At 34.6% G+C, this 12,728-nt stretch overlaps 1 protein-coding gene across 8 annotated transcripts in view; it reads right to left on the reverse strand.

Moving 5' to 3' along the window:
* Positions 1 to 2,004: 2,004 nt before the first annotated feature.
* The window catches only part of NCAM1 (neural cell adhesion molecule 1), a 213,440-nt gene continuing 202,716 nt past the window's right edge, over positions 2,005 to 12,728 (reverse strand). For all 8 annotated transcript variants that reach the window (XM_072425530.1, XM_072425529.1, XM_072425532.1 and 5 more), the window contains one exon: positions 2,005 to 9,107. In XM_072425530.1, coding sequence (XP_072281631.1) covers positions 8,987 to 9,107 — 121 coding nt within the window. In that variant the 3' untranslated portion in view covers positions 2,005 to 8,986. The remainder of the gene's footprint in view (positions 9,108 to 12,728) is intronic.

The raw sequence follows: 12,728 nt of genomic DNA on the forward strand, positions 1-12,728 counted from the left end.
GAACAGGATCTGGGTTCTTTCTTATAGACAAAATAAATGGATCAGTGCAAGTTTAATATATTCGTACCCCTAATCTATACCTATAACTATAATCGTACCTCCTCTAAATGTGGTTTACACTGGGAGAACTTTATAAAAATGTTTTTACGTTAGTATCAAACTCCTGTCACATAAGTTAAATATATCACCCCTACAACACCTTCATGCTGGAGATGCAATGAAAAGCCAGGCATACTCTTCCACATCCTGTGGAAATGCAAAAATCTTACTAGTTACTGGAACTTTCAGAGTGCATCCCTGGCATAATGGTTGTATTACCAAACCTGGCTAAAACTCTCGCTCTTCTTAGTTTGTATATCAAATCTTTCCCCCACACCATTTGCGCCTTGGTATGCCATATGCTGTTTGCAGCTAGGGTGAACCTTACTAGTTTGTGGAGATATTTTCCTAAATCTATCTAAAGTCATCTTCAGAGTAACTTTAATACAGCTATGAGAAGGTATTATTCAATTCACCAGCTGTAGTGGACAATTTCCATAAGACCTGGCACCCATGGGTTCAATTATACTACAATACCATAACCCCGTAGAAGGACTATCTTTGCTATAGATTGTTACATATTAGTGCATCTCTACAGTAGGATTGTACACTGAGTAATGTAAATGTTTCTTCTGTGTTTATTGAACAGTATCTTCAGAGTTATTTTATATATAATTACATGTTCAATACATGTTTACCCAATGTTGCATTTCAGAATTGTATTCTCCCTCCTCCTCCCCTTTTTTTTCTCTTAACCAACATTGTGTACTTACCATACCTCTACAATTTTATTCCTGTATTCACTTTGTTGTTTTAATTTTCTGTTATGTCATGTGTTACATATTTTTAAATTTCTTAATAAAAACTCACTTAAAAAAATACCACAGATCCCTATTGTAACCTAAAGAGTTTTCCACTAGTAAAACTGCCACTGTCTAGCAATCTATAAGGTGGCAATTATGTTATTCACTACTTAATAAAATATGCCAAACTTTGTAATAATTATAAAAGTGGAAATCAGGCTCTTTTTAGATTTTCAACGTGTTTAAACTGCACTTTTCTGGTGAACAGCTTGTTCACTTCTTTATAAATAGGCCCCCTAAAGAGAAATAGCTTTTTCCCAACTGTACGGGCTAGTCCACAATATTGGTTCTATCATGTAGTAACTTTTGAAAAACAAAAGGTTAAAACTGAAAAGCATGTCAGGGTTTTCTCCTTATTATTAGGTGGTTGTTGGTGGCAACGTTGTTGTACATTTTTTTGAGACTCCATCAAAGCAGCCTCCATAAACTTGAATTGGAATGGATTGTCACTGGTTATGCAAGTGTTTTAAGTGTTTAAATGCCAAAGCCTCAATAAGTCTTGTGGTTACTGCCTATTGCCACTCCCAGACACATAGCGGTTGCTAGTAGGCACCTGGGATTGCTAAAACCTGACGTGTTTTACCGCTAATGTGAAGTAGCCTTTTCTGTTTCAATAAAATTGAGAGCAAATTTTTGAAAAGTTCCATTAGTTGTGGTTTGACCAGCCTTTCCAAAACCATGCAAGCTAGGCTGATATGTGACCATCATGCTGAGGAAATGGTGGAGCGTCAAAACACATTTGTGATGATGTACTGGTGCAGGGATGGTTCATGAAGATTCCAGGAGCCTGACCATATCAGACTGGAGTCATATTACATAATATTGCATTTTAGTTTTTATTTTAGCTGTCCAGGTGTCATCTTGGCCTTTCTCTTCAAACCCTTTCCTATCTCTAGGTTTTCCTTTCAGTAGTCTTTAGTAGGAACTGGTAGCCCAGAGTGTTTTGGGCACAGCTGAAATTTAATATTTGAAAAAAATGAACAGTTTAAAAAGTTCAATGACATCAATAGTTATGTTTGAGTGTGTTTCCAAAAGTGATATAATAAAGGCTACTAATTGGAAGCTATGTGTCACAACACACAAAGGAATCATAAAACCAATATCAGTTTTTTGTAATTTTTATTGAACACAAGTATTTTGACAGAATGCAAAGTTCTCCGTTAGTACTCAGTATTTACAGCAGTGAGAATGGGAATAAAGTTGGTAGTCAATGATTCACTTGGTAAAAAGTTTTGTAACAAGAGAGAAGGCCCCAGAAGTAGGGAATGCAGGGTAGGGATGTGAATGGAGGCATTTGAACAGCATAATACAGAAGGCCCACCTGGAAACACAGGCCTTATTCACGTGTCTTTTACATAATAGTTCATCCAAGAACCTGACAACCAAGAAATGAATGTACAGTTTTTTATGTCACATTTCAACGAAAGAACACTTGACTGTCTGATGTATGCAGTGTGAGCATAAATATGTTGTGTCTAAACATAGTAATAATACACACATACTCACACATGACTTGGTTATATTACTAGACGTAGGATGTTGGTCCCTAAAATAAAATTTGCCACAAATCCACTCAGTGCATCAATAAAATATGACTAAGGGCATAGTTGTTGTGAGTTATTTTCTAAAGTTTATACATGATTCATAGACAATTACTTTTTGTATGTGTGTTTGTTTTCCAGTAAACAACCCTATGCTTCACTTACAAACATTTCTTTTTAAATTATGTGGCCTAACTGTTGCAAAACTAAATATCCCAACATGCTATACAGCCTTGGGAAGATCTGGAGCCTATTAGCATTCACTCACTATGCCTCAATAACAAATCGCACATGGAATATCAACAAATAAAATGTAAGTTAATATTAAAAAAGAAAAAAAAAGTAAAACTGTGTCTTCTTAAATTGAACTCACCCCTTATGGTGGCAGTCATTTTGTGAACTCAAAATAAATGAATTAGATGGCAATCCATTCAGAGTTCAGAGGATAACTCTGACATGTTTATAACAGATTCCATTTTTTTTATCTTAAGCATCTTTCATGTCATTCGAAGGGTGAGGTAAATGTATATTTTATTTCACAAAATGGTTACTAGAACTGTCCAAAGAATATAATTTTACATACCTACCAAAAAGTCCCTATTTTGGGGTCATGACAGAGGAAGGCCTTGTCCAATAACAATGTTGCTTTGTATATGGTGAAATTAGGTTAATGTGTCCCTGCTCAAGAATGCAAAACAATAGACCTAATTCGTCAAGCAGAATTCATTCATTGATCCAGGAAACAGCTAAAGATGTTAATGGTAAAAGTACAAAAGTGGTACCATGAAGTAGCTTTTGTCTGGAATTTCTCATGAAAAATAGCATTGCACTTCCTGTAACAGAACATGCCTTGGCACTTCTGTACCTACAAACTCAAAGCTGTATATCTATAGTGAGAGATTCAAAGCACTACTTAATCTGAATGCTAGTAGTAGGGGATTTAAGGTGGAATTGGGGGAAATCATTACTGCTAATCATTCTACTTACTGGAGGTTCTGACATGAGTAAGAGAAGCCTTCATTCAAGATGACCACCTCCATACAGAGACACAGTCCCTAACAAGGCATGGTAATTCAGCGACGGGAAAAAGATCAACTGCAGGGAGGCCACAGGGAATACTAGTGACTAGAGCTTTTCCCTTGGTCTGCCTTCAGTTTCTTTAACTGAGTAGTGCTTATGTCTTGCTATAATATAACATTTTTTTAAGATCTGTGTAGTGCTTTCTAAGGTATACTGCAGCTTGACAAATAAGAGTCAATGGGCCCTTATTTATTAAAGTTCTCAAGAAGAAGATAGACTGTCATGGGAGAACCTTGGTGATCCATCAAACCTGGAATAGATTTAGTCCAGGGTTGAAAACATTTGCCAAATATTAGCAAACTATTTTAAAGAAACCCATTCCAAGTTTGCTGGATCACACAAGTTTTTCATGATAGACTATCTTGTCCAATCTTGGAAAGTTTATTGAATCAAGCCTAATGTGTCTGAGTGTTATTTTACCAAGTATACAGCTAGTTTTGCTTTACATAACAAAACTATTTTTTAACAAAAAATAACTGACCATCCAAAAAGGAAAAGAGCAATTTACATGGATTTATTTCTAAATTGGTAACAAGTAGAACACAGAAGCTATAAATGATATTTCTTTACTTGGCATTAAATATTGGGCAAATCCCTCCATTTCCATCCCTATTAAGATTAGAGAAAATGCAAAAAAAAAAAAAAAAAAAAGTAACACTTAGCAATTTGACAAGACCATTTTTTCACAGTTAGAATTTACTTAGCAATGCTCACTGTTCAGATGCAATCTTAAAAAAATACAAAACAAAATATAAATGTTAAAAACCCATTTAACCAAATGTTCATTCACTGTTAAAGGCATGGAAACACACTGTAGCAGAACTTTGCCATTTCCACATAATCGAAGAACCAGAATGAAGGAATTGCCAGGGTCTGAGTCTGTAAAACTCTTCTGAATTGTAATTCCCACCAATAACTATTCCACCACCATAACTTCTCTTATTTGAAGTTTTTTTTTTAATTATGATACTATGACAAAAAACACATTTCACACTAATATTCACGCATTTACTGTGCACAAGCTGACAGCAATTGGGGAAAGGGACATTTCACTTTGTATCAATCATTTTATTACGAATTGTCGATTTTCTTATCTCCTAATTTTTTTATTTTTTTATTTTTTTACCAAAGAAAGAATGAAGCAAAACAAATGCACATAGTATCAACCTAATATACCCAAATTGTTTAAATGTAATGAAAAGGAGGCGTTTCTGAGATGGTTTCTGCATCCTGGCAAAACTAATGTATATAAGAAAATAATCATTTTTTTAAGATTTTTTTAAGGACTACAGCTGAGAGCTGGCATCAATTAGAAAATTTTGGCATTTAACCCAATTTATGGCTACTTAGATGAATGAATGGTGAATTCTAAGTAGAATATTTATCCCAATTAACTCACACCTTTAATATGCAAAGGCGTCCATACACAGGTAAACCTTATAGGTCTAACAGTAATTGTCTTCGCTCAACTCAAGCATAGCAACTATACACAATTGTCAAGACTTCTCTAAAATAAAGGGGTATATAGTACATTATATTTATAGAATTGCTCCAACTTTGCAGCATAGCTATTTTCTGTATCCAGAGGAGCTGCCATACCCTCTAAACATATTCAAGGCTTATTTTACATTAAAGGGAACATCTACTGATCTCACTAGTGTCTTGACAAGAGGTCTGTAAGCTAGGATTCAAACATTCTACAATATAATGTCCAGTATATGTTACTGCAGGCACCTATTACTATCAGGATTTGTAATATCTATTTTAGAGAGCCTGATACAATCTTTTTTAGGCACAAAAATCTTGTGACCATTTATGAGCAGTGTTCTTTCTGTAACCAGTTGGAAATGTTAATGTTTTGTCATGCAATCAAATGCAGCTCTCTAATTATTTATGCTGTGAAAAACGCCTTCAAATCTCCCATTCAAGTAAACATTATTTATTTACTAATGTGGCCGGACCTTCTCTGCACATTGAGATAACTAAACAAGTGATGCAAGTAACCACACGTGTTTCTCCATTGTGGGGCAAGGGGCAAGGGGCATCCGGGAACCAAGAGGTAAGGTAAGAGTAATAGATTAAGAAAAGGGTTTTTTTTTCTACTGTTGTTTAATTGTTAAATTTTCCAGTTGCTTGCGTATTGTAACTATTAAACAAGTAAATCCTTGTGTGGACGTTTTTGTTGACCTTTATTTGTGTGTATCCATGTTAAATGAGGAAATAAAGTTCAACAGGTTGAAACACATTTCACTATTTTTGATAAGGTTGTATATCTGGTAATTTAATGGTTTATACTTCTATCAAGTGGATTACAGTTGTTTTGCCAATATCTGCAATCTTGATTACGACTATAAAATGGACTGAACTGAGAGAAAACAAACACGTGGTACATTGAAAGGGATTATTTCCTAAATCTGATAAAAAATATTTTGGCCATATCAAAAAAATCGACATTGATATACATATTAACATTAGACTTTAGATATAAACATTAGATTTTCAGTTCAGACCTCTTGAATTGAAAAAAAAAAAAGCTGTTGGCTTAGTCTCAATTTTATTTTACATTCTCAAAAACTGTACTAGATATATAAATAGGAATCTGGTTGGTCACAACAGGCAGTGAGAACAGCTCATATTTAAGACATCCATGATATATTCTCACAACAGAAATGCCTATGCCAACCAATTAGATTATTCCATTTTTGAAGCAAGCTTTTGAATGGCTGCTGTGAACAGTAACAGTTTTTTATGTAGTCATCCTAAAGTTCCCTTTCTATTATTATAGTGTAAGAATACTTCCCACTTAAGAATATTAGAAGTACTTAGTCTGTACCTGTCTGGTACCCTATGTTCCGGTTTTCATGCACCCCTTGCATCATATAAAGGTTAATTATGAACCATACAGCTATATTTATTTAATGGGAGTATGTAAAACAACTCACACCACTAATGTGCACTCATGGTGATCCAAAGTATACATAGGAGATGCTGCAACAATTAATCCCTACGATATAAACAGCAAGTTAATGATGCTTGGCATTTAACTGTGAAATCATATTAACAAATCACTTGTGAAATAAAACAATTGTAAACATTTGTTTTCCCCTCAAAAATCTCATTGCAAAGCACGCATGCTAGTAATCTAATATATAATATTTAGATATTCCGTGTCTATTGAGAAATGTAGTTACGCAAATCATAAATGAAAAACATGAAAAAAGAAAAAAATGGTTTGTAAACATGGAAGAAAAAAAAATACATACATATATTTATATATATTAAAAAAAAAACACTAACCACTGTGCATGTCAATACTGCAAATTGAAATATAAAGTAAAAGCAAAAAATATACATTTGGCATCCTACAAAAGGAAACAAAAATATATAGATCCCAAGCTGAAAGTAGTGCAGTGTCAAGATGAAATTTTAAGTGTAACCACTGTGGCCCACATTCACACAATATATTAAGCCAATGCCTGAAAAAATTGTAAAGGTTGACCCCGATTTGATGACTTAGAATAATAAAGTGGGCCTATAGTTTATTGTGACTGAGGCAACTAATATTTACAAAAATGCAGGTTGTTTGTGAGGAACAACGCTAAGGCTTGAGTATCACACAACTTTGTGACTTCACATGACAATGAGGCCACTAGTGTCCTATTCATTCACAGGCCAAACTCTTAGGTCAAAAACAATTAAATGACTTCAAACCATATCAACTTCATGTGAGGAGGGTTGTCATAAAAAAATATTACAGGGGTGTTCACAATGTTGTACATTCTATTTGGACTGTAGACATTTCTTTAATTTAGATATACTATGAATAAGGGGGTTCCTTGAGTATTCTATAATGTCTATGGAAATTGCACATCTGCCTTTAATATCTACATACAGTAAAGAATTTGTGTCATATTTAGCAACACCACAAGCAAACAGTGTATCTACAAAGAACAAGGGCCTCATACATAAGCGTTGGTTAATGAAGAACATTTTTGTTACCCATCAGAACCAACCATTTTCTGCTTTTTGAAAAATAAAATGACAATAACTAGCAATAGCTGATTGCTATGAAAAATAACAAAATGTTTTTCCTTTAGACACCTTTAATCTACTTTAATTCTGTCTATAGGAAGTTGGCCTACTGAGATGTTCTCTTTGTGCCGTGACATATTATAGCCCATATAAAGGGCTGAGTTTTATTATAAGAGACATTCGTACATAATATGTCATTTTGTTGTAAGACTAAAACTTGAAAATAATTATAAACACTGGTTGTGTTATTAGTGGCACTAAGGACCACATGTTCATTTTTTGTTCCTATGTTCAATATGAAAATGTGAAATTCAATGCATTATTTGTCAGACAATGTTTTTCCAAATCCAGTGTTGAATCTATCTCAATGAAATTAAAATGTTTTTTCATAAATTCAGAACAACATTCATTGTATATTCAATCGTTCATCACTTTGGCTGGACTGAGAAAAAGGCAATGTAGCTACTTGCCTAAGAGTGCAACAGTCACATCAACAACACATTAATCTAAATGTACCAAAAGTCTTTTTCATTTTGTCTCTTGCTCCAGTTTGCCCATGAGATGATCTAAATCAATGATAGCTTCTGCAGAAATCTCCTGCATTAAAGTTGTTATTCCAGTATAAAATAAAGATGTTTTCTGGTGGTCAAAACCCATGTTGTGTTGACATGGTACAGGACTGCATTTAGGATAGTCATTACAGAAAGCGCAACAAAGATAATAAACAACAGACAATAAGGCCATCAAACATGTTTTCATTCATATCCTGTATTTACCAATTACCTAATAAAGCAGATGGTTGACTTTTAAGACACATACAAATTTATTTCTCTCTTATCCAATTTTTTTATTTGCCTGTACAGCGGTCAGATGTATAAATCAAATCCTCTCACTGCCAGCCATGCAAGTAAAACAATTTTCTACAGCTCAAATATTCAGGGCAAAACATACATTGACATTTTTCTTAGTGTGTGTTGTTTTGAAAACATTTAGATTCTGCCTAGATTGTTGAAGATTGTTGGACGTCTCAAGTTAGTGATGTCCATTCACACAGCTATAGGCAACAATCCTAAATGTCTACACCTCTCCTTTCCCACATGATAAATAAAATGGGAGTGCTAATTTTTTTGGGGGGCATTGCATGGAATATCTCATATCAACACTTTACCACTTGACTTTGTTCATAAAAAGCATATACACAAGAGGTGAATCCTTTCTACAATCTCACAAAAACATACAGGTTTTATTGAAAGAAAAAAAAACAGAACAAAAATAATAATAACAACAAAGGCCAAGTTTGGAGAGGAATGATGAAGTGTTTGTGTGTATGTACCTCACTCTGTAAATGGCTAGCATGAGGCTCTTCAGACATTATTTTTTAGTATCCACTTTCCCTTTCCCACGTAACACTTCCCCACCCCCAAGGACAAATCATGCTTTACTCTCGCTCTCATTTGTTTGAGTGGCTTCATTAGGAACTGTTTTCACTTCTGCTGGGGTGCTCTTGCTGTCTGATTCTTCTGGCTTAGAGTTCTCTTCTACAGGGGTCTTCCTAGAAATAGACAATAATGAGACCCTTGTTAGAAGGACAGAGAAAGTTGGATGATGTTCACTATATACCAGCACTATTATCAAAATACATAAATAAACCAAATGCTTTTAAGCACACACATATTTTGAGATTTTATGAGAAAAATGATTGTAATGCATAGAAATTTCCCAACTCGATACTTAATATTATTACACAGTATTTTTAGAGCTCCGACATATTAGCAGCACTTTACAAAGTCCGTATCACTGTGTCACTTAGAGCCATATACTTACATAGAACCACCCCTCAAGACATACACTTGGAATTATCATAACGTTTTCCTTACTGATGCCTGATACATCTCTTTAAAGAGAAGAAATGAGTTGGAGGACAGCACAAGCAGCATTTCCTCGGGTGCGCTGTATATTCCATAAATTACTAACTTTTTCAGTATGGGCAAGTATTTCCTATAAATTGTTCTTTGGTAGTTATTTTGTTGTGTGTGGTTTAAGAGCTTTAAAATCTTGAGTTGTAATTTTTATAATTAAAACACAAAGCTCAAGTGATGAAAAAGTTAAGTAGCACTTGCTGCACCAAAACTGTTCTTTTAACTAAAATGTAATATCAAATGTCAAGTCAGACATGGTTAAACTGGAAAGCTTTAAAGTGGCTGGAAATTGTTTGTTTTAGGTTAGAAAAGTTTCAGAAGTTCTCCATTTAACAATCTTGGTGTCCTCAGCACAGCAAAGATAAAGGTAAACAGAGGATAAGAGTTGATGTTTTTTTTTCCTTTTATAGCTAGGCATTTACCACATGTACTGCAATCATATTCCCACTCATTTCATAATAGTATCCACTCCAGAAGAAATGTACAAAATATAAAACATACTTAGTGGTGAACAACAGCTACATCTGGCTTTTTTGTTAGAAAACAGCCTTTTAGTAGAGACAATGCTAAAATACAATGCGATGGAAAATGCCTGCAGAAGGAATTATCATTCCTGGCCTTAGAAACCAACTCTTTTCCAACTTAAATACACAAAATCTAACTAATTGGTTCCTATAGTCAACTATAACAGTTCCCTTCCAGAATTTGCATCAAAAGCCATCATGTGATTAACAAGTATAATCAGTCAGATCCCAGAGAACATTATAGAATAAATCATTCATTCTTTACAAAGGTAGGCCCTAGTCCTAAACTTCTCCCTAAACATAGTTTTGTTAGGTTACAGTTGGGAAGGTTTTTTAAGCTCTCTGTTTTTTTCCACTTGTAGCTATGTTTATGTGATGTGGATTTGAATGGCTCTTAAACCCATTCAACTTTACAGATCAAGTCAAGTTGAATGTGACTAACTACCTAATAGTGTCGAACAATGATGAATATTATCAGTACTTGTTTCTCAGAATAAAAATATAAAGCTGTTATGGGTCATTAGATCAGTCAATTACATGATGCAGCATATAAAAATATATTGTACCCATCTCTACTTTAAAGTATATCCTTGATAACTTTACTCTAGATCTGGGGTTGACCTTGGAGTTTTGATGCAAATTTCCCAGCATGCATCTTGGTAGAGAATATTTAGTTAGCAAAATAAGGTGTACTAGAGTTTTTTTTTTTTTTTGTTGCTTCAATACAGCATACTAGAAAAGATGATTATTACCTCTTCTCAGTCTCCCTGGAAATCCTATGTTACTTTAGCCTAACTCTCATTTACTAATAGCAAAGATCCACTAGCTGCCATCCATCCGTCCAGTAGGAAATTGCTGACATATTCTAATTGTAATGTGGAATAGCAGCTGATGTCAGTGTTCCATAAAGTCAGTAACAACATCAAAGCTGGTGTCTGTAGAATTTTCCTTTAAAAAAGTTTAAAATGGATCACAGATTCCTTTGTATATATGTAACCATTTAGGATCTAAATTTAAAGTTATCCAATGACCAGGCTATGAGCATTTATTACATATTCCTAACAAGCAGTAAACTAGTTTTAAGACAACTGACTTACACACTGACCTCTATAGCTGCATATACTGTGAAGCAATTCATCCTAAAATCCACAGTGAAAGCACAAGCCATTTAGTTTGTACTCTTAACTTAGCTCACCCTTCTTCCATATGACCTTACAGTCATTCTTATCTGTATTCTGAACTGGAAATGCTCTTGCAGGAAAATAGTGAGGTCAGCGAGGGCCTATTTAAAAGCTCATATTTTGCTTTTTAGGAAAAAATAAATACTTACTTGTCAAAAGCTTTGCAAAAGGTTACTTTCAAAAGAATGTTTGAGATTTATACTTAGAAAATGTGTCTTAAAATACTGCAACAAAGGGTCTAGTAATAAGTCACTAACAGTATCAAATAAACGTGTGTTGCAGCAAAAACATTTCAAGGCAATGTAACAATATTTTTTGATCTTTGTAATTCAACTAATGAAACTTACAACGTATATCAGGGGTGTCAAACTCGAAATAAAAACTTGGACTAAGTTGCAGGCCATACTTGAAATTTATTGAAATATTAATTAATCTCAATAAGAAGAAATAAGAACACACGAGAAGAGCATGCAGTAATATGCAGTGGATTGATCTAAATTATCCACTGCATATTACTGCATGCTCTTAACATGTGCTCCTCTTCTGCTGCATCTCTTCATGGTCCTGTGCTTTGCCTTCAAATCCCCCCACAGTTCTTGTCCCACTTACATTTCTGACCTGGGAAAAAAAATACTCCCCCAGCCGCTCTCTCTGCTCCTCCGATGATCTACTAAAGACTTCCTCACTCAAAACCTCATCACACACATGGCTCCAAGACCTTTCTAGAGCTGCCCGGACTCTCTGGAATGGTCTTCCTCATCCTATTCGGCTTGCTCCTACTTTCTGCTCATTTAAAAGAGCACTAAAAACCCATTTTTCAAACTTACCCACCCATCTTCTTCTGTATTTTGAAACCGTCACTACTTGCCACCACTATATATATGCCCTCCTATTGTGTGTTATTTCCCCAACCTTCTAGATAGTAAGCTCCTCGTGGCAGGGTCCTCTCCTCCTGTGTCACTGTCTGTATTTGTCTGTCATTTGCAAACCCTATTTAATGTACAGTGCTGCATAAAATGTTGGCGCTATATAAATCCTGTTTATTATTATTAATAATAATAATAATAATAATAATAATAATAATAATAATAACATTAATATTCATTATAATAATGTGTTCTTGTATCTTCTTATTGAGAATAATTGTTTTAATTGTACTAATTGTATTAATTGTACTTTGCCATTGCTTCATTCATTTGGTTTCACATTGCATTCTCTGGCAGAGTAAAACATATAATATAGCAATAGCTCTATGATAATTCCTGATGATAATAATAATCCTGATTATTCCTGATTATTGAGCTTACTTGTGAGTAGAAACTCCACAGGGTCCACGCATAGGCTGCTGTTCTATAGACACGAGTACAATGCCGCTACCACAATTCTCGACATCACTTGCGTCTATAAAATGCGGGGCCATGTATGGGCAGAGAGGCCGCTGGTCTAGAGATGTGGGTGATGCCGGGAATTGTAGTAGCGGCATTATACTCGTGTCTATTGCTTAATTTGAATTGCAGCTGGCCCACCGTTACTACGGATTGCAGTAGCA

This window comes from Pyxicephalus adspersus, chromosome 11 (assembly GCF_032062135.1).
Source record: "Pyxicephalus adspersus chromosome 11, UCB_Pads_2.0, whole genome shotgun sequence".
Taxonomy (NCBI): Eukaryota; Metazoa; Chordata; class Amphibia; order Anura; family Pyxicephalidae; genus Pyxicephalus; species Pyxicephalus adspersus.